General features: G+C 44.0%; 1 protein-coding gene across 3 annotated transcripts in view; it reads left to right on the top strand.

Moving 5' to 3' along the window:
- The window catches only part of SMYD3 (SET and MYND domain containing 3), a 670,522-nt gene that overhangs the window by 590,239 nt on the left and 57,410 nt on the right, over positions 1–22,873 (top strand). Inside the window, exon 12 of one of the 3 annotated variants that reach the window (XM_058533574.1) lies at positions 18,128–18,970. The exons of the other annotated variants lie outside the window; for them this stretch is intronic. Coding sequence (XP_058389557.1) covers positions 18,128–18,134 — 7 coding nt within the window. The 3' untranslated portion in view covers positions 18,135–18,970. Of the gene's footprint in view, positions 1–18,127; positions 18,971–22,873 lie in introns of those variants that run through there. 3 annotated transcript variants of the gene reach the window in all.

Genomic DNA, 22,873 nt, shown 5'->3' with positions numbered 1-22,873 from the left:
CTTCCTTTATCTCTGGGAAAATTTTTCTTTATTTTTTCCTTTTTGATTTCATTTCCTCCATTTTCTCTGTTCTTTCATTCTGAAAGTTCTGGTACAGATGTTAAGCTTCTATGTTTTCAGTGTCTTGGGCCTTTTGCTTTATGTTCTTCGAGTTATCCTTGACTTCATATCTTCCAGACCTTTAATATAATTTTTATATCTCAGCAAATGTTTGTTTTTTAAATTTACAAGAACTCTTTCTTTTTCTTGAGTTGTTCATTTTTTATATCTCCCTATCCTTATGTTTTGGACACAACATCTTCTCAAATCTCTGTAAGGATAATTGATCTTTTGAAAAATCCTCTTCCATTTTCTGAATGATCTCAGTTTCCTTCAAGTTCATTTTTTTTTCTGATTTTTCTTGCTGTAAAGTTTTCTTGAATTTTAGATGTTTCTTGGTTGTCCATACATATTTTTTAACAACTTTATTGAGATATAATTCATATCCATATAATTTACCCATTTAAAGTTCACAATTCAGTGGCTTTCAGTGTATTCACAGAGTTGTGCATCTATCACCACAATCAATTTTAGAATATTTTTATTATCTCCCCCTAAGAAAACTCCATGCTCCTTAGCTGTTATTCCCTAATCTTCTCATCCACCCCCATTGCCCCCCCGTCCATTCATATTTGAAAATAAGGGATTACAAAAGCTGGCTTGTTGCTCTGGGGTTTCAAAATGGAAGTCCGTAGGAAGACAATGGTTGGGAAGGAAGAGAAGGGGCAGAGGTTGAGATGGAGGAGAACCAAGTGGGAAAGCCAGAGGTGGGAACCGGGCCCTTGGAGAGCCCTGAGAGGGGCTGGTGTTGCAGATAAGCAGGGAGACCATTCCGTGTTAATCAACTTCACTTCTGTCTTCAGGATTCAGAGGACATTCCACCACCGGTGATGATGCGGCGCCTCTAGACTTCAGGTTTCCTGAGGGAGGGAGCGTGTCTGTCTTGTTCACGGCTCTATCTCCTACACCTCGCATACTGTTTAGCACACAGTAGATATTATATATTTGTAGAATAATTCATTGCCATATGTTTATATAATGCCTTACAATTTGCAAAGCACTTTTATATACTTATCTCTTATCCAATTTGAGGTAGGCAGGTGTGCAAAAGTGGATTCACCATGGTGCTAATGAGGCTTAAACTGTAGGACCCGCCACTTGCATGAGCCTCTTCCAAAACCCTGTTCTCAATTCTGTATTTGTCAACTTTGCATTCTTTTTCTTAAAGAAAGCCTACAAAATTTTATTTTGTAGTGTCAAACATCAGAAAACCTGAACCTAGACCCATCTCTCTAGGTAATAGCAGAAGTTATTAGCCCTAATTTAGAGCTATAAAAGCTGTAGCTCAGAGAGTGGAGTGCCTTGCCCAATGTCACACATCTCGTCAGTGGCAGGACATTTCATACCTGAATGATTTCTCCCACTCCTCGTCCTCCTCACCCCCGCCCCCAAGAGGGAGGGACAGCTTCTGATTGATGCCTGTGCCCAGGACACCAGCCGTGGGGAGCAGTGCAGGACCCAGGCATTCTGCAAATACCTGTCAGCAAGGGCTGGGCCCGGGGCGACCCTAGTGATGACTGTAGGTGGGAGGTGTCTGTTCCCCTTAAGCTCACAGGCTGTCTTTCTGTCCAACACGAACCAAGCAAGGAAAGCCACACATTCCCCCTCTCCCCCACCTACACGTTTAAGTTTTAGGTATATCATAAGTATGCCTTTGGAAGTATTTTCTCTGAACAAAGAGAAACACTGAATCCTCCTTTCCACTTCTGCTTCTGAATGAGACTTTTAACCTCATGTTGTTTCATGGTCTTAAATAAAATGTGAGATCTAAGGGGAGTGAAAAAAAAGTCAGATCATGTTTTCAACTGCCAACTAATTTGGTGCTTCTCCCAGGTGGGAAGATCAGTGTCCACTCTGCGGAGGTGAAGTATGCATTCTGTTGTGCTGTGCCTCTTTCTTCTCTGAAAATTAACTTACCTTCCATGGTTTTCAACTTTTCAATGAAGTATATTTCATGCTTGCCTTTCCCCAGACACAAGTGTATGTGTTTTGAGTAGCAATCTGAGCTGGCGGTGCCTGGAGAAGATGGTCTCAGTCTGTTGGAGGATTGAACTGAATTGCCTGGAGACAGACCGGAAGTCTCCTGATGTCTCAGGTCTGAGCCTCCAAAGGCCTACCAGTCCCCAGGCTAATGTGGAACCTGGCTTTGGGAGAAGTTTTGTTCTTCCTAGGACTTCTTTATTCTGAAGTTATCGATCCAGTAGCAATTTAAGGGGACCAAATTCTCTTGGGGGTTACTGTGGTATAATCAAAAAGGCAAAGGTTACAGAGACTTGCTTCCTTCTCTGCTTTTTCCCTCCATGCCCACAGCCTCAGCCCCAACCCTAGCGGTACTGAGAGTCACCTAGACTTGGTGCTGACTGCCGCCTGTTATGGCATTAGAGTGCTTTCTTCCCAGTTAGTAAACAGCCGCTGCCCCAAACCCTCTGCCCAGCTCCTCAGGCTCCTCTCCTAGAACTTTCCCACCATCCAGGAACCAAAAAGAGTGGATGCACTACAGGAGACTTCTGGGGCCCTGCTCCACTGCTATGGCTGGCGTCTCTTCTAATTAGTCTGTCACTGTGCCATATTTCAGGTTATTAAATATTTTGAAAAATCACACCTACTCCTGACAAAGTCTGATCACTTGAGGGTGTTGAAATGGATAATAGGTTCCTGTTTGATGCACCAGTTCCTTGGCAAATCAGAAGCAAAGTTGTCCATTTAGGGATCGATTCTCAGGGCTCTTCTCAGGACACGCTTGCCTTTTGGCTTTGCTTTGTCCAGGTTTCATCGACACTGGTAACAGTAAAGACACAAAATGAGGCGCTGGAGCCATCCCCGAGTCCAGGTCGGGACATCCCACGAGCACAGGACCAGTCCCCCCCGGCCGGGAGTGAGTGAACACTCTCTGAGTTCCACTTCCTTATAAGAGCATGTGTGTGAACTGAAGAATGTATGCCACAAGCAGGGCCAGCTTTCGTCTGTCAGCAGCTTAAAATGTTTAGGACAGTCCACTGCCTGGAAATATGCTCCATGCGAGGTGCTCAGCAACAGATGGAACGTGTAAAACCCGACTGACTCAGAGTGTTTGCGCCTTAGGTGGCCTTTGGTTGTGCCTGGAATTAACCTTCATAAACACACACTCCTCTCTCAAAAAGATGTCTTGCAAGAAAAGAATATTCCCCATGGCCAGCCCCAAACACTGTAGTGTGTCCGTGGCCAATCTAGGGCTGGGCAGAGGGTGGCAAGCCCAGTGGCTGCAAGAAGGGAGCATCAGGGATATGGATTCAGCCTTGTTGGAAGCCAGCCTCACTTTCTCCTCAGCTCAGCTTAAGCCAGGCTATCCTGGACTGAATCATAGCTTTGGCTTCATCCCATCTCATCTTCTTAAAGCTCTTGCTTCTGTTTATGTCTAACCCAAAGGGGGTTATCCTTGTCCCCTGACCACAGAAGTTAGTTTTAAATACTAAGCAAATTGGCTAGAATTTGTTTTTGCCAAAGGATATTTTCCCAGTGGCCTTTGAGACTCCTATGAGGGTTTGGCAGGAGCTGGGGCTCCTAGTTCTGGCAGGAAGAGGCCTGACCATGGGGGATCAGATGTTGTCCTACAAAGGCACTTCGTAGATGACCTGGAGGATCCAAACCATTGAAAACAGGGAGGTATCTCTGAACTAACTAGAATCCACCTACAGCTCTGGTCAGGGAGAGAGGAGAATGGAGCAGGTGAAGAACTGAAGTCTGTCAGTTCCCTCAAAGGTTAATTTAGGCATTAGTTCCCTTGATCTTGGTGCTGGGTGAGTCTGTGGGTCGAACTTGGTCTGTGGCATCCCCGCCCTCTTATTTGGTCCCATTCGTCTTTTATCCCTTCCCTGCCTCCCACCAGTGGTGGCTCCACTAGCCCCTCAGGGGCTCAAGCCTCACTCTTGTCTCCCTATAGCCCTTTCTAAACCCACTCTTACATGCTCTGTCCCACTGAGGTTTCTTCAATAGCAAGCTGGCTTTAAGCTGGCTTCCCAGGGACATCTGTATTTTAACAAGAATCAAAACCTTAAGCTAAACTCTTGAAGCTCTGGTGATCACACTGTAGTCACCAGGCACCAACCAGAGCAACGATCCATGGACCATCTTGGACCTTGAAGTCCATGTTAATCTACCCATTTCTGCTTGAAACCCAGACAGATTTTGACTTTTCTTGCCTCCCAAACTCTCAGAGCAAACTGGACATGACTTCAATGGCAAAGCAAGGTATAGCTGCCCTCTTGATTCCTGGCCACAAGCAGTATAAATGCTGACAAGCCACGTGGGCAGAAAGAGAGAGGAGATACCTTAGCCTCTTGAGTATTGTCGGATTGTTCAGTTGGACTCACTTCAGGGCACTGACATCTTTATTTTTCCTGAGGATGCCATATAATCCAGAGACTGCTTTGGAAGGCCTCCTGCCTTTCTAGATGGTTCTTGAGGTCTTCCCAGGGGTGGGGTGTTAAGAGTACCAAGCTTGTGCAGAATTAAGGCTATACCATGTGGTATCAACCATGGAACAATCTACAGTGAGGGAAGCTTGCAGGGAAAGGGAATTCCGTGTTCATTAGTCATCTTCTCTGTGCCAGGCACTGGCTAAAAAGCCTTAAACATCTTATCTCATTTGATCCTTACAATATCCTTGTTAATAGGTATTATTATCCCTATTTTACTGATGAGAAAACTGAAGCTCAGGAAAGTTAAGAAACTTGCCCCAGGAGCCAGGATTTGAACCCTAGACTATTCAACTCTGAGTCTCATACATTTTCTACCATGCCACTTTTGATGAAAGATGACAGAGTTTTTTTTAAATAAACGAATAGCTGCCCTCATTGATCTCTAAGCTCACCTTGTCACGTAGTTGAAAAGGCCCCCATCTCTATAATGTGGGATTTTCCCCAGAGACTCCCCATGTTCATTTGATGGATGGTCCCTCTACACCTGTGTGTGCGTGCTACCCACCAAATGCTACTGTCACTTAGTAGGAAAAAATATAACCCTGTGTTCTAAAAGATCTTGTCAATAGCCAAGACAGAACCTGGGTCTAAATGACATTAGGATCTCCCTCTTTGGTCTCTCGCTGATAGGCTGAAATGGTGATTACTCAGTATGTTGCTGTGATCTTCTGAACTAGAAGATGGCTCCTTCGGGGCTACTCACACTGTGAAATGAGGTTGGCTAGGATGCCTATCGTAATTTGCTTCCTAAATTTTCAGCTTACCAGCCTGCCAGTGCTGTGTTCTTCTGAGGACATTAAAGATCCTGTGTCAGAGGACAGAAGTCCATTCGATTAAAGCCGTGTATGAGTCCTGGCAGCTAAAGGACAGAGAGGTTAGTGGGGGGCTGGGGCGCAGGAGCAGGCTTGGCCGAGCCCGTCCTCCTTCATAGGGGTACAGTGAGCAGTTCTGATAAGATTCCCATGGGGTCAGCGTCTGAATGCTTGGCTGCCCTTCTAGATGGTTCTTACTCCCCGACGTGGTGACCAGAGTTGGCCGCTCCCAGAGGACTGTCAGCACGTCCATCCACAGCCCACGGAAGTGCAAGCACAGCCTTCCCCGGGCTGTGTGAGAGGTCAAAGAAATCATTTAAACGCATCAGAAATGTGGCTGAGGATGCCCGGGGCTCTGAAGAGCGTTCCTTTATGGGGACACTTGGCCACGTCAGGCAACTGGGACCACAGGCAGATTCAGGTCCAGAAACCCAGTGGCTTGACCCAATCCACTGCCTTCCCCTCTACTCTCATTTCCCCAAAGAGTATTAATAAGATGTTTAGGTGAAGAGAGGGCTTTTCAGTGAAAAAAGAGCTCTGTGATCCAAGTAATTTGAGAAACAGTGGGTTAAATGAGGTACCACAGGACGTCCCAGAGCCTTTACAGTACAGATCCTTCTGAAATAGAGAGTGCGGCTCTTTATGTGCTAGTGTTTCTAAACTTGGAGTAAGGCTTAGAAACGGTGTCAGAAGCTGGGCTGGGTCTAGGGGGAGGCAAGTGAGCTGTGTAGGGTGTGAGGTTTAAGGAGGCACTCACTCTCTGGGTGGCACATGTAGGACCCTGGTCAGAATGAACCTGCCTGGCACCCAGCAGAGGGTGCAGATGTGCTGAGGTGTCCCCGCCTGCCCCGAATGCAGGGCCTTAGCCTGTCTTTGCAGAGGACTATACATCTGATGGCCCCTTGGTGAGCTCTTAAAATAGCTCACCAAGGTTAACTTCAGTCCTTTCACTGTCTTTTAAAATGCCTTTTAAAAAGGCATAGAAAAGGAAAGAAAAGAAAGATTATTAATTGCAGTGGAAAAAACCTGGTGAACACCAGCTTAACCAAGTAATCAGGTTAGCATTGTCAGTGATGTCATGTGTGTATCATGTCCCCTCTGATATTTTTTACAAAAACCTATAACCCCCATTTAGTCATGAGAAAAACCCAGATCAGGGTACATTGTACAGAATACTTAGCCAGTATTCTTCAAGGCTGTCAAGAAAAGATTGAGAAACTGCCACAGACCAGAAGAAACCAGGAGACATGACAACTGAATGCAATGCTGTCTCTGAATTTGATTCCAGAACAGAAAGAGGACATTGGTGGAAACACTGGTGAAATCCAAGTGAAGTCTGGGATTTAATTAATGGTAAGAAACCAACACTGGTTTCTTAGTTTTGACAAACATTCCTCGGTAATGTAAGATCTTAACAGGGAAACTGGAGAAAGGATTATGGGAATTCTGTACTATCTTTGCAAGTTTTCTGTAAATCTAAAATTATCCCAAAACAAAATGTGTTTTTAAAAAGAAAAGATTGTTATGAAGTGGCATTGTAAAGGCAAATTTTCTGTCACACCCCAGGCAGAGTAGTTAAAGGTGATAGAAATTGCCAGATTTCAAGGAATGGATAATAGAAGCTTCCAAATGAGAAGATGGGGTGACAGTTCTTGGAATGAAGATGCCTTCATTATGAAGAACCTTCATTCCTCTCCAAGCTTCTATCAAAAGCTTCCAGCTACTCTTAAGTGAAGTTGATACCTTCCAGTGACATGTTATTCAATTAAGGAAAAGATGAAACTATAAACTTATCATAAAGAAAAGGCACGTGAAACTCTAATATTTCTTTATAGGATTCAGACTTATGTTGCTTATCCTGAAGGCGCAAAAGAGATCAAGATCGTGAAAAGTTTATAAAAAGCAACTCATCGCTATGATATTTAACATAACTTCCAAAGGTCAAAAGTGACACAGAAAACCTTTAGACTCTGAAGGCAAAGAATGATTAGATACAGGCTGTAACTGAGATACTGAAGAGGACAGTCTTAAGTACCTGAATAGGTAAATGTAGGCTCTTATAATTTACAAACAAAACTATATACTTGTAATCAGGTGTTTCTTCCCATCCTCCGCACAAAACTGCTATTAAATTAATGGGGAGCTTACAGTTGATGATGTCTTAGAATCCTAGAGTAAGGCAGGGGTGGAATACGTTTTTCCAAACCAAACTGCCCATGGAACCCTGGGGTTCCATGGAGCACACTTGGGTAAAAGTGCTCGACCTGATTTACTGCCTATCCATTTGCTAGAGGGTTAATTCTCAGCCTGAAGGCTATCAAGATTGTAGCTGTTAAACTTGGGAAGGAATGTGCTACACACTTATTTATTGAGAGTTTTTGGACTCAGAGGTGCTCTCTATATAAATGAGCCCTGAAGAGTGAGACCCAACCTCTGGACTGATTATTGAGCCAGCCATCAGGTAAGATGAGACATAAAGATCCTTTTCAGATTCTTTAAATGTGATATGGATGCCCCAGACCTGCCCATTCACTGGAAGATAAGGCTGGAAAGTATGGAGGTGCACATAGTTGGCAAAGGCCTTCCCTCCCTCTCCAAGAAAGGCAGTGAGCTCTAGGAAACTCACATTGGTCAATGAAAGAAGAGACAGACTCGGCTCCCCTAACATTGGCTTGGGTGATGTCTGGTAAGGTTTCCAATTCAGAACCCCTAATTGTGAACCAAAATTCTCCTCTTTCAGAGACACACACACACATTTATAAACCTTGGCTTTCTCCAGGATCAGCACCATTTTATCGAGGGCCAATGTGAAGGTAGTTTGCCCGCAAAGCCCTGCTTGGCAGTGTTTTCTGTTCTCTGGTCATCGATGGGTTAAAGTGTCATTTCAACAGTTCCCCCCACAAGGGCTTTATTAATACAATCCCCTGCCCCAGACTTGACCTTCAACACTGGAAAACAAGAAAACATTGAAAACAACTTCAACCAAATGAAAAATGCTCTGTCGGACTCGATCCAAATGTTGGCAACCTTTGTGTGAGTGATGCAGTAAAGCGGGCTGCATGACAGGTATGTTTGCAGCTGATGGAAACTTCAAGTTGTTAATGGCTCTTCTGGGATGAGGCTAGAAGAGCAGAGTTGGCCCCTACTGTAGCAGAATAACAAATGAGAGAGAGGCACAGGCTTTGCCCCAAAATAGTCATGGATGGAGGGTCTGAGAGGACCCAGAGCACTTATCAGAGAGATGTCTTAGCTGAATGCTACCTCCTTCCCACTGGTGAAGATGAGGAAACCACTTCATTTCTTGCTATGTTTATGTCATGGCTAGAGTTCCATCGCTGTATAAAGAGCAGCTACATTTTACCCAATTCATCATTTGAGGTCCTGTGTATAGCTCTGTTGTGAAAGACAATCATTTTTTAGCCTCAATAAGGTAGAGAACTGTCACTGTAGGAAAACAGTAACTGAGGGTGGGCCCTGGCTAAAATACTGAGAAGTGTGTCCTTCACACAAACATATGGACTCAGACTTCTGAAGTTCAAGTACTGTTTACTTGGGATTAGCTCAAGTTTGGTTAAGAGGCGTGTGGAATTTGGATGGGCTTGTTGATACTGCTGTTTGTGGTGAGAGGAACCGGGCCAGGGCTTGTGATGTAAAGGGAGAAATGGGGTAGGGGCATGTGCTGTGAGGCCACCCACCAAGGATCTACATCTTACTCTGCCTGCCAATTCTGAACTCAATACAGGGATTGTGAGGGTGGAGGGTGACATTTGAAGAGGAAGAAGAATGAAGTGTCTGTCTCTGCTAGTTTAAAGACAGGTAATGTCTATCTCAAATGAGAGATTAGTGGATCTGCATACAGCTTATGCCACTCTGGTGAACTGTGAATCTTGCCAGTGGCTGGATGTTGCCAGGAAAATCACTCATCTGTAAGCTTTCTGCTTTCTATGGTAGTCTGGGCAATATTTGCTGATTACTCTCTGTCATAAACTTTTTTGGTCCAGAAAGTTCCTCAAGGAGCATTCTCTATAGATTACAGAAGATAAAAGACAAATTGTTGCCCAGGCCAGTTACCTCCTCACTTACTCGCATAGCTGTTGGGGTCATCTTTCACTAGCTCGCAGCGTATCTTCATACCAGGTTGTGCATTGTCTTTTCTTTTTTAAAACAGTTTTATTGAAATGTAATTCTCATACCATACAGTTCACCCATTTAAAAAGTACAACTCAATGGCTTTTAGTATATTTACAGAATTATGCAACCATTTTTTTTATGCAGTCAATTTTAGCACATTTTCATCACCCGAGAAGAAACCCCATACCCATTAGTAGTCACACCCCAATTCCCCCGGCCCTCTATTCCTAGGCAACTAGTAATCTGCTTTCTGTCTCTCTAGATTTGCCTATTCTGGACATTTTATTTAAATGGAATAATACAACATGTGGCCTTTTGTAACTGACTTCTTTCACTTAGCATGTTTTCAAAGTTCACCCATGTTTTAACATATGTTAGTACTTCATTTCTTTGTATTGACAAAACATATTTCATTTTATGGATATACCACATTTTATTTATCCATTCATCAGTGTTGGACATTTGGGCTCTTTCTACCTTTTGGCTCTTGAGAATAATGCTGCTTTGAATGTTTGTGCACATTTTTTTGTGTGGATATGAGTTTTAATTTTTATAAGGTATATACCTAGGAGTGGAATTGCTAGATCATATGATGACTCTATATTTAACATTTTGGGGAACTACCAAGGTGTTTTCCAAAGTGGGTGCATAATTTTACATTCCCACCAGTAATATATACGGGTTCCAGTTTCTCCACATCCTTGCCATCACTTGTGATTACCTGTCTTCTGATTCTAGTCATCCTAGAGGGTGTGCAGCGGTACCTCACTGTGGTTTTGATTTGCCATATTGGCCATTTGTATTTCTTCTTTGGAGAAATATCTATTCATGTCCTTTGCCCATATTTTAATTGGGTTATTTGTCTTGACATAATAGTTCTTCATATATTCTAGAGACAAGTCCCTTACCACAGGTATTATTTGCAAATATTTTCTCCCATTCAGTTGATTATCTTTTCACTTTTTTTTTTTGAAACACACAAGTTTTTAATTTTAGTGGTATCCAATTTATTTATGGTTTCTTTTATTGCTTGTGATTTTGGTGCCATATCTAAGAAACCATTGCCTAATACAAGGCCGTGAAGATCTATGCCTGTGTTTTCTTCTACAAGTTCTAGAGTTTTAGGTCTTACATTAAGGTCTTCGATCCATTTTGAGTTAATTTTTGTATAGGGAATGAGATAGAGGTCCAACCCTATCTCATGTGGATATCCAGTTATACATCTTTTAAAAGAGAAAGACAGAAGCCTTTCTGGACAGTCACTCTGCATTGTGTTAGGGACCACCTGCTCTGCACAGCTGCATCCCACAGTTGAGGAACAGGTGTCCGGAGAACATGCAGGCTCTTGACTTCAGAGACCACAGACGCCTGCTCACATAAAGCAGGAGTATGCTAGATCCCAAAGAACTGGAGCAGGCGTCTTTCCCCCTGGTCCAGGCCCCAGCCCTCCTGCTCGCTAACCGGGCAGCTTGGGCAAATCAGTTAACCCCTATCTGAGGCTCAGTTGTCTGATAATGAAAGGAGAACTAACTGGAATACACACTCCAGGAGAGCAGGAGCTTCTGCTTTGTTTCCTTTTGTGTCTCCAGGGCCTAGAAATGTGCCCAGCACACAGTAGGCTACTAGTAAACATGTGTCAATTGATTAGATAAATAATACCTCCATTGCGTAGTCCCCCAGGATTATTATAAAGATAAGCATTTAAAAAACAATGGATTCAGGTATTTTGTAAACTAGAAAATACTACAGAAGTGGATGATTTTCTTTCTTTGTAGTGGAAAGAGAGATGTGAGTAGCTGTAAGAATACAGCAAACCTGCCAATGAAGTGAATATGTATTTTCTAGAAGGTGTAATTTCATTTTCAAGGTACTAAAGAACCAGCGATCCTTTAATAAAGTTCATTTATTACAGACTTTTGAGGTCATAAAATGTTAATGCCCCTCTCTGCATTTTCACACTTTACCCTGGAGAGAATTGCATTCTCCTGGCCTTCCTTAAGAGCAAGCAGTATTGGAGTGGGAGGGGCCAGAGGGAGAAGGGCGGAGGGAGACTCCCTTGTCTTTCAGCTATTTAATATCTGGGTAAGGACTGGGAATTGGCACTACTCTTTATTCATTTCTTTCTCTTCAATATTCCTTTTCATCTTTTTTCCCTGTACAAACAATAAAGTAGTACTTTCATATCCCCTTAAAATGACTGAACGTAGGTTTTTCCATGTGTCTTTCCTTGTGTCTGCCCACTTAAGGCCTGAAGGCACAACTCTGATATAGAGAAATCCTAAAGAATCCTAGTTAGATGGGGCCCAGCACCCAGAGCAGTGGGAGAGGACCAACTAGGAGGCACAAGACTGGGCTCTGGACCCGAGTCTTCATTAATTGGCTCTGTAACCAGACAAGTCACTTTACATCTCCAGGTCTCAGTTTCTTATCTGGAAAATGAGAGCATTAAGCCAGATGCTCCCTAAGGGCCTGTCTGGCTCTTAAATTACGTAGTTCTATGGTGCATCTGGTCAAAAAGCATTTATCAAGTGCCAGCCACATCCCCAGGATGCTGTTAGGTGGTGTGGTGGGAAGGTGAGCATACATCCTTCCTTGGAGGACCATCTAGCAGTGTATAATGCTACCTGTGAGAGCAAAGCAGAGGAAAAGCAAGGTACAGGAAATGTCAGTGGGAGTGTTTGATCAGGAGTAGTGAGTCTTGATCTGGGCCGTGAGGAAAGCGTGGGATTTGGATTGGATGAGAAGTCATATGCACAGGTCACCCCGATGGAGAATGGCCTGGCGAGGTGGGAGGCAAATGAGCAGGACAGAGAGCTCTGGGCCAGGAGTTATGAGTTCAGGGCCCCGCCCCACCACTGCAGCTATAGGGCAATGCATCCTCAGGTGTCATCTCGTGTGTCTGGTCCTCAGTGTCCCTGTCTGTCATGTCCCTCACTGGGAGGGCGTGAGATTAATGACAGGCAGCAGGCTGTAAGTCAGAGGGGCCTGGGAGAGCACCAGAGGTCCAGACGGCTGCACTTTGAAGCTGCTTAACCTTGAAGATGTTATTTAATCTCCACGGGCCTCAGTTTTCTTCTCTGCAGATCGCAATAATGACCTTCAAGGGTTGCTGTGAGGACAGTGTGAGAGGATCAATCAGCACAGTGTGATCACCACAGATGGCAGTGGTGGTTATCGTATTATTAAAGCTCTTCTGAGAGTTAAGCTGAATTAAAAGAAGGGGTTCTAAGGAAGCATCTTGGTGAAATAGGGCATTTTAAAAAGCTGGTGGAACATACAATGGAATATTCTTCAGCCTTAACAAAGAAGGGAATCCTGTCATGTGCTACAACATGAATGAACCCAGAGCACATTATGCCAAGTGAAATAAGACAGTCACAAAAAGACAAATACTGTATGATTCCACTTAGAGAGATATCTAAAATAGCCAGACTCATAGAAACAGAAAGTAGGTGTTGCCAGGGGCTAGAGGGAGGGGAAATGGGGAGTTGTTCAATGGGTACAGAGTTTCAGTTTTATAGGATGAAAAAGTTCTGGAGATCTAATCCACAAGAGTGTGAATATACTTAACACTACTGAACTGTACACTTGAAAAAAAAAATCTGAGGAGCAAATACAGGATGCATATTCTTTCATTTTTATTTAACAAATATTTAAGTAAATGTATAAAGCACTGTGCTAGGTGCTAGAAGTAGGAGCAGAGATACAAGATAACTAAGACAGAGGAGGTCCCCACCTTCAGGGGAGAGTAGTTTAGGATAAAATAATGGGGAGTTTTGTAGACAAACCTCAGTTCTAGTCCCATATGTTGCCATTGCTGGTGCAATGACCTCGAGCAAGTTACTTAATTCTTCTAAACTTTAGATTTCTGTAGATGTCAAATAGAAGTAATTCATATCTATCTCACAAATTGTCATAGGAATGAAATGAAAATGTATTTAGAATAATGGGCACCTGCTCAATATGCTCAATAAGTCTTCTTACCATCTTATCATTCTTGCTCTTATTATCAATTCCTCTCTTAAGAAGGCTCGCAGTCTCATGGAAGACATAGGTGAAAGATATGTCCACAATAAAACCGCAGAGGCATTAAGAAAAGGGGATAGAGAGACCAGAAGTTCAAGGAGGGCCAAGTATGGCCTCATCCCACCTCATTAGCCCTTTCTAGTCTGGAGACAAGGAGGCAGGGAGGAGAAGGGGCCGCTGTTATGGACTGAATGTTTGTGTCCCCCAGATTTCATATGTTGAAGCCCTAAGCCCCAACGCGATGGCATTTGGAGGTAATTAGGTTTATATGAGGTCATGAGGGTGGGTTCCTCATGATGAGATTATAAGGAGAGACCGGAAAGCTAGTTCTCTTTCTCTGTCATGTGAGGACACAGCAAGAAGACAGCTGTCTTCCAGCCAAGAAGAGGATTCTCACCAGGAACCAAATCAGCTGGCATTTGGTCTTGTACTTCCCAGCCACCAGAACTGTGAGAAATAACTGTCTGTTGTTTAAGCTACCCAGTTTATAGTATTTTGTTATAGGAGCCCAAGCAGACTAATGCAGCCACTAGTAAATCTCTTACCGATGGTAGAATCTCCTTCTAGATCTGGGACTGGGAGAGGCAGGAATAACTGAAGAAGGATTTAAACCACAGGCAGAAGGTGTGAAGCCTTCTAGAGGAGGTTGTTGGGAGCTGCTGTGGCTTTCCAAGTCTAGGAGAAAGTAAGGAAATGGAAAAAGCTTCCCAAGGGTGATGACTAACAAATGCTGGCACAGATTACTGGGAGAGATGGTAGAATTTCTTCCTTTAATGTCTGTCTTAAGGAAAAGCTGTATTCTCATGTGTCTGGGTGGCTTTTATGGGGTCCTCCCTTAGGGTGACATATCCAGATTCCTGCTGATCACTTGGTGGGTCTTCATTTTCAAAGATTACTCAGTTACTGCTCAGCTTCCTTAGAGAAGGATGCCTGTCTTTGGTTTACCCTTTCATCCATTCATCTACCCATTCATTTACACAACAGACCTTGAGTGGGTGGCCCGTATGGAGGAGAGACTGCTAGGAAGCATCTCTTCTTTCATGTCATTTGCCTACATGATGACTGATAATTTTGATGAACTGCCAGCTGTGTGAATTGCAAGGTGGCTGAGGAAATGCCTCATTGCCAAGCCTGTGCAAGGCAGTACTCTCTGTCTTCACCTACTTCAGGAGCATTGCTAACTGGCCTGAGCCCTGGTGCTTGCAGAACCTACAACTCCTTGTTGTCGTGAGTGGGAGAGGATGCTGATGCATAACAAAAAATGTGACCCTGGGCCTTCAGGTGTCTCAGTGCAAAGAGCTGATGTCTTGCTGTCATTTTGGCCATGCCGTGGCGCCATGCTTTCTGGCGGCACACTGTTCCGCCTCGTGCAATCAGCTGTGAGAAGCTGAATCTGGGAACCTTGCCTACCTCATGGTACCTGGTGCCCTGCCAGAGTTTTTGGTACAGTGCAGTTTTATCCTGGAGCAAGATTGATACTGAATCGGGGAAGTTCTTCCGATTTTCTTTCCTCATTTGGTATTCTTGCTACTTTGCCTGTCCCCTCTTCAGAATAAGAGCAGAAGTCCCTGTCTTACAGGCTTCTCTGAAAGGTCACCCAGCAACTGAAGTGAATGACTTGGAGAAAAAACAGATGAGAGAGAGAGTCAACAAAGTGGAAGTGGGAACAGTGAGAGCTTCTTGAATGAACATCTATGAAAATTGTCCATATGGCTGAATTTGATAAATCCTACTGAGGCTGTTGACATGAGTGGGAGCTTTGCCTGGACAAAGCAGTTGGCCCAGGAAATTGCAATAATGTGCGGCACCAAGTTTAGATGTTTGAGTTGTAAAGGATATGTGCTCTTATTTCCCCTTACTTCATTCCCTTTCTAAGGGGTTCTTCTCTAGGCACAGATGCCTACAGCCTCAGAAAAAGGAGTATACGTGTGCCCGTGTGTGTGTGTGTGTGTGTGTGTGTGTGTGTGTGTGTGTAAGAGAGAGAGCACTTGCGAGCGAGCAAGGGAGAGCATGAGTCCATAAAAGCTTAGGGAAGGGGCAGAGAGGGAGGGAGAGAGAAAAACATGGGTTTTAAAATTGTCCTAAAGAAGATGGAAAAGAAAGAAGATATGAATCAGGTCCTCTAAATGCCATTCCTTTAACCAGCTGTGCTCCCTTTTGTGCTTGCTTATGCAGCCCTATTCTTCTAAAGCCAGTGACCTCTATCACTGTGTATTTCACACCAAAGGACTGAGCTCCCCCTCATCAGCGCTCTTGTGCCTATGGGATGGCAGGCAGAGAATGTAATAATTAGGGAGGCAGAGAAGAAAACCCCTTTGCTCTCACAGTGTCTGAGCATCGTGCCTCCCCCACCCTGGACTGACGGGAACCGGAGCAGGGAATACGTCTTCATCATTGTCCAGTTCTGTTTGTGAAGCACTCACTTTGACTCAGCCCTGTTCTGATAGGGATTTGAAGGCAGTCTTTCACTGGAGGGTTTTTTAAAAACGAGCTTTGTGCCACCTATGTAAAAATGTCTTTTGATTGCAGACTTAGAGGAGGTATAGAGAGCCGAGTGCAGAGTAGGCCAGGTGGAGGGGCCACGCTGGAGGGGCAGTGGGCGGTCGTGGAAGGGAGGTCAGCAGGATCGCCATAGAGAATGACTGGTGAGTCCTTGTCGTCAGCTGGGGAAGTGAGCATCCTGCAGAGGATGCCACAGCGGTACGATGTCAGCAGTGGATCGGCTGAGCCCCTGGGACCGAGGCAGCAGCTGGCAGCATTGGCTTTTTCTACAGAAGTGAAGAGGTTCTCTCACGGTAGAGGTCTCCTTGGATTGGGTTATGTCTGGCCTTGCAGTGGCTCAGCTAAATATTGCATCGCTTCAGCCTGCTCACTCTGAAATGTATCCAAGACTCCTATTTAGCTGAGCTCGATTACTGCCAACAGTAGCACCAGCCCCACTCCCCTTGGTCTGTCTGGACAGAGTAACAGTGCTGTGCCCCCAGGGAGCACTCTCTGTGGGGAGTTTACCACTGCTCTTCTCACTGAAACAGACTTGGTTGTCTCTTCTGAGGAGATGCTCAATTGTAATCCGTTTGGAGAAAATTCTTGATTTCTTGGGATAGATGTTTAGGAGAAGCTGACTTTGGGAGAAAGCTCCTGGATCTATTGTTCCATTCCCTTATGAGCTTCATTGGATACACTGACTCCTCTCATACCCACAAGGCTGTGACCAGAATATCTTTGAGGTGCCCTGGCCCATCTTCTTCCATACAGGTGTGCTGCTCTTTTAAAAGAATCGTGGGCCACCCCCTACCCCTCATGCAGATAAACATTGCAGGGCAGCCACTGTGGCCACTTGGAGGGCAGCTCTGATGAATGGAAGGATCATCAGATTTGGAATCACCAAATCCACATCCAAGACTTCAATTCTGCCATTTGCCAGCAGGCTGTGCAGCATTTTTAGGGCACATAGTTTCTGAGTTTGTGAAAATAGGCATTCTAATTCCTACCTCACCGTGCTTGATGCAATGAGACAGTGCCTGTGGAAAAACTTTGTAGTCTGTAAAGTGCTAAAGAAATTACCTTTTGTCACCATCCTTCTATTCTATTCTTTCTTTCTTTCTTTCTTTCTTTCTTTCTTTCTTTCTTTCTTTCTTTCTTTCTTTCTTTCTTTCTTTCTTTCTATCTATCTGTCTATCTATCTATCTATCTATCTATCTATCTATTCTAATGTTGTAGAGCAGGACAGCAACCACACAGAAGAGGTGCTGCAGGGACAGAGTGGCTTCTGCCACCACCAATCAGGTTGCTGTTGACAATGAGATCTGAGTATTTCCTTGGGTGTGGTGCTCAAATTTTACTGCACATCAAGATCAATTGGGGAGTAAACATATAGATTCCCTAGTTCCCACCCCTCCAAAATCTCGTCAGTGAGTCTGGGGTCCCTGTGTAATTAGCTCCCCAACTATTCTAATGCAGATTATCCATAAGCTACACTTTGAGAAAAATTAGAGTCCACTGCTGGGACTGGGTGACTGTGGAGATCGGGTGCCTGGGGTGGAAGGAGAACACGGTAGTGGAAGGTCCACGTGCACCCTTGGGTGGGAGGCAGGGGATATTTCATTCTGAGTTAACCAACAGCTCTTCTGGCTCTGCCACATGGTGTCCCATTTGTTAACAGTAGCTTCCTATGCGTTTGCGGGTTGCGATGTTTGGCTTCTTGTAGCTGTGGGTAAGAAGCAGCGCTGGGCTCCAGATTTCTGTTGCCAAGTTTTAAATCTGTTTATAACTTTAGAGGGAAGGCTGGAGCACATCCCGAACCAGAGCTTCAACACCTGGCAAATCAGTGGGAATTCTTAGCCACACACACAGATTGTTCATCCCTGTGTGTCTTGGAGGGAGGCCTTGGGGTATGGTAGTGGTCACCGATGTGAGAGCGTCTTCTGTTTCTTACACTGAAGATCCACCATTTGGTAGCAGTAGTTGCCTGGCTTGCCTTAAAGTTGTTTTTCTTAGAGGTTGTACTGGAGATTTAGAGTAAGGATCAAGACCCTTGACTTGCTCTGGCCTTCTCTAACCTGATGACTTCTGTGAGCTTAGTTTACCCTTCATTCATCGCAGGCACTAACTGAAGGCCCTTTTGCGAGGAAGATGTCTTGGGACCCTGCAGTGAAGAGAGTGTGTGTGTGATGAAATCCATGGTAGAAGGTCATTCCCCAGGATCTGGAAGCAGAGGAAAACATACCTGCTGAGAATTCCAAAGTTCTGTCAGGTCAAAGGTCTGGAAGTCTTCCTCAGTGAAGCTCCTTGCAGAGCCAACACAAGCTAAGTGATTCAAATTCTCTAGAAAGAGCAGCTCCTCAGCAATGCCAGTCACACGGCACAGGAGATCAAACATGTCATTTCAGTAAAATCCTGCGGCAGCATCCATTTCACAGGTCCCCGGGGCTGCTCGTTTAAAACAAGTATGTGGTGTAACAGTAGAGTTCTCTTTTTGTCCTCAATTAAATAAGAAGGTCAAGAAAGAAGGAATCTTCTTTTAAAAAGCTGAGCTGTCTGTCCGTACAGTTGCTGCTGCCTCACAAATTTTTCCACATTAATTTTCTGATATTTCTATGAAGACAATGGCTTGGATAATTGGACGTGGCTATAAATGACATTATTAACATTTTTCCGTTCAAAGCAGGAGAATACCAGAAATGCGAGTGCTTTCCCTCAGAACTGCAGTTCAGACAATGTTTAATAGTTCATGTAATAGTCATGTTTTACTCCTTTGCTAGACAGTCAGTGTGCTAACGTTGACTTATGTTCCCTTTGTAGCTCCCACAGTATGGAAGGACAGCAATTGGCCTTCTGTTTATTTTCCCTTTTTTTTTTTCCTGATTATAAAAGTTATGGTGTCATTCAGCATTATTCACAATAGCCAAGACTTGGAAGCAACCTAAGTGCCCATCAAGGGACGAATGGATAAGGAAGATGGGTATATATACATAATGGAGTACTACTCAGCCATAAGAAACGATGAAATCCAGCCATTTGTGACAACATGGATGGACATTGAGGGGATTATGCAAAGTGAAATAAGTCAGAGGGAGAAGGTCAAATACCGTATGATTTCCTTCATTAAGTAGTAGATAATAACAACAATAAACAAACACATAGAGACAGAGATTGGATTGGTGGTTACCAGAGGGGAAGGGGGCAGGGAGGAGGGCGAAAGGGATAATTCCGCACATGTGTGTGGTGATGGGTTGTAATTAGTATTTGGGTGGTGAACATGATGTAATCTATGCAGAAATAGAAGTATAATGATGTACGCATTTATACAATGTTATAAAGCAATGTTACTGCAATAAACAAAAAATTTTTAAAAAAAAAGTTATGGTGTCATTATTTTTAAAAAATGTACAAAGTGAAGCAATGAGGAAACCCACAAACAATCCCATCACCTAAAAGCAACTACAATGAATATTTTAGCTTATTTCATACCAATGATTCATCTACGCGTAGATAAGGCTCCATGAAGTGATCCAAATGAGAGAGTAGTTTAGGTGCTTAATAGTCTGATGACAGCTGAACTCTAAATTTTGCCTTTCTCATGAGGACAGCTCCTCCCAGTCCCAATTGTTTGTGGTTTCCAGAGCCTTTCCCCAGCTTCCTGGTCTTATTTAGAGGCCTTCTGGGGGAGTTTCTGGAAATCACAATAAACTCTTTGACATGCGAGACCATTACCCACCTAGTCTTTAGCCTTGCTGTGAAGGTTGAGTAGATTAGTTGGACTGGGGCTTGCCCTTCTAAATCTTTGTTGGTTATCTCTTCCCAGATAATTACTATCATGTACTTCTCCCAAATGTCCTTAGGCTAGGGAATAGCTTCCTTTCTCGCCATCTATAAGGTGTGATTCTTCTGTCTGAGCAGCCTCTCTCATTCAAGGGTTGGATTCATTTAACTCTTATCTGGAGGCCAGCTGCTGAGCATGCACCTGGGGAGGGAGGTTTGTTTCTCAGGTTGTGTGTTGACCTTCGTAAATTTTATCTAAGAGAACCTTTTCAAATGAAAGAGGCATTCTCCTTACCATTGTGCTCCTCTGCAGCCTCTTCTTCCTCCTTACCCCAGCTGCACCTCATTCCTTGCTCAAATCAAACTCTCTGGCTTGCCCACTGGATGAGATTCCATCACTCACTCATGGTAGTTTGTACCAAAAAAGAAAGAGGTGCTAATTATTATATCCTGATCAATGATGTAGTACTTCTCACTCACCCCGCCCCTTGGGGTGAGCATCTCTTTCTTTTTTATTCCTACCACTGGGTGAGTTTCTCATTTATGTCAAATGACTGGGAATGTCCTCTGTCAGGTAACTCCCACAAGACGATGATTCCCTAGACCTACTCCAAGCATGTTTTCCCAGAAAATGCACCTCCCTCGCTTAGGGTTGAATGGGCTATAGGTCTTATATTAGTGATAAAGGAGGAAACTGAGAGCACAGTGCTGGTTCAGCACACCCTCCCACAGAGCATAGTAAAAATGTATGCATGACCGTGTTCACTCATTGCCTCATCCATTCATCAAACAGCAACTGAGTATCTATTGGAGTGGGGAGGGTATTATAGACCATAGGAGCAGCTCCTGATGAGGAGGGCTGGCACATTCGGGGAGTTGAGGTAGCACAGGCCCTTCTGAGCACAAGCCTGCCTCCTCATTGCAGAAGGCGAAGCTATCATAGACTGAGAGATCTATGGAATTTTAGAATTAAAAGGAACTGTAAAAGTCCTATAATCCATTCTTATTTTCTGGAGGAGAAGAAAGATCCACTGAGGTAAATGGTGCCCACACATGTGACTGACTGTGTGGCCTGCAGCTGAATCCTGTCCATGGGCTGATTTATGTCCCAGAGGTCAAGCCAATCTCAAGCCACTGAAAATAGTCATCACCTACTTCCAGAATAACATTCCATATCCCTGTAAATGGAAAATCAATTTTGCATGATAGAAGAAAAGACATTTTCTAAGATAGTATGATGTAGCAGAAAGAACAGGGGCTTTGGAGCCATGCCAACCCATGTTCAAATCCACATTCTTCCATTTACTAGCTGGGTGATCTCAGGCAGTGTACTTAACCTCTCAGGACCTCAGTTTTCATCGTTTGTAAAATGAACATAATAAACCGACCTTCAAGAGTTCCATCAGAAATAATGGAATAATATCCGTAGAGCACCTGTACGTGTCACCTAATTTTTAACATTCAAGAAATGATGGTTATTGGTTACTTGTGATTAGAGATGTGTTCACTGTTCACTAACTTGTGTTTAGGAAGGTAGCTTTCTGCAAATGTTGTTTGTTATGTATCTGGTAAAGAGAGGCTGGAAATACAACTGTGGTTGAAAAGGCAAAATGACAGGCACTGCCAGATTGTATCATTAACTGTTCCACAAACCTCTGATGAGATGGTTTTCCAAATTCTGAAGATCCTAAGCCCCAGTCCTTTAAAGAAATAATGTTAAAAGTATAGTGTTAAGAAATCCAAGACTTTCAACATTTTAAATCTGTCTGGGAGTACAGATACTAAAAGCATAACAGATATTTAATGGAATCTGGCTTTTTGATGATAATTACAGCATTCTGAAGTAGGCTTAAACGCATCTGTATACATGAACTGCTGCTTCAAAATTACTTGCTTCAAGGGGGCATTCAGTCTCTTGCTCAACTTTCAAGTTAGATAACTACTGTTTAAACGGATGGCAGGTGTTTGATCTATAAATAAGAGTTGTACTTTGCGCTTTAGTGCTCGGTTTACCTGCTGCCCAGTGTTCGTTTGCATCACACCAGGAAACTGGAAAGGCCGTAGGGGTACACCTCAGTGATATGCCCGAACGTGACAGCCTTCACACTTCGACATTCTGAGAGGGACTAGTTCTCTTTTCAGAGACAGGAGGCCCCATTGAATTGGAAGATGCACCAATGAGCCTGAAGGGAGGTGAGAAAATAATATCAGAAGGATAATGAGCACTAGGGACTTGGGCCAGAATATCTGATAACCTCAATAGCTACTAAAAAATCTTCCCTAGTTGTGTTTTTTCAGTCTACCTCAATGCATTTCCTCAGTCTCCCAGGCCACATAGCTTTAGCAGCCTAATCCCTTTGCAGCATCCTGCTGCCATCATATTTCAGTTTTCTGTTGAGGAATTCTTTGAAAAGTGGTTCTTCCTCCACAGTTCCCAGTTCAGTTCAGTAATTCAAATTACAGCATTTTGACGATGGACCCAGCACTTAGATAGGCTAGACATGGTAGCTATCATTACTTTCCCTTCTCCAACCTCCTCACACCTCAAACTGCTGCTCAGGTCCATCAAGATGCACCACCTCGATGCTCCTGACAACATGGGCCATTACTAGCTCAGTTCAGAGGGTTGATCAGTTCTTGAATCAGCCACCCAGCCTGGAAGGAGTGGCTGAAGGAGAGACAGGGCTTTCGGTGATACTGGGAAGATGGTGCTATAGACTGACTTCCTGACCACTCACAGATTACAGTCTTGTCAGTTCCAATCCTGTTTGTACAAGGAGCTTTACGTTTCTGGAAATGGAGTACGGAGTATTTGGGGAGACTCTGAATTGGATGCCCCACCTCAGAGCACCACAGTTATGGGCGGTCATTCCCCAGGGGAGGGGTCATCAGGACATGTTGCTGTGCAGTGAGCACCTCTCACACTTGAGGAGCTCCAGAAAGGGTTCTAGACGTTCTGTTCTGTCTTCTGTTAACACAAGTCCTCAACAGCCTCTCCCAGCGTATTGGGTGAGAAGCCTCTGCTTGGTACCCAACAAGGGAGGTGGAATTGGCTCAAAAGAGCTGCTCTAACTCAGGAGCTGTGCT

Source organism: Diceros bicornis, chromosome 38, assembly GCF_020826845.1.
Source record: "Diceros bicornis minor isolate mBicDic1 chromosome 38, mDicBic1.mat.cur, whole genome shotgun sequence".
In the NCBI taxonomy this organism is placed as follows: Eukaryota; Metazoa; Chordata; class Mammalia; order Perissodactyla; family Rhinocerotidae; genus Diceros; species Diceros bicornis.
This window is presented reverse-complemented; position numbering and strand designations above follow the sequence as displayed.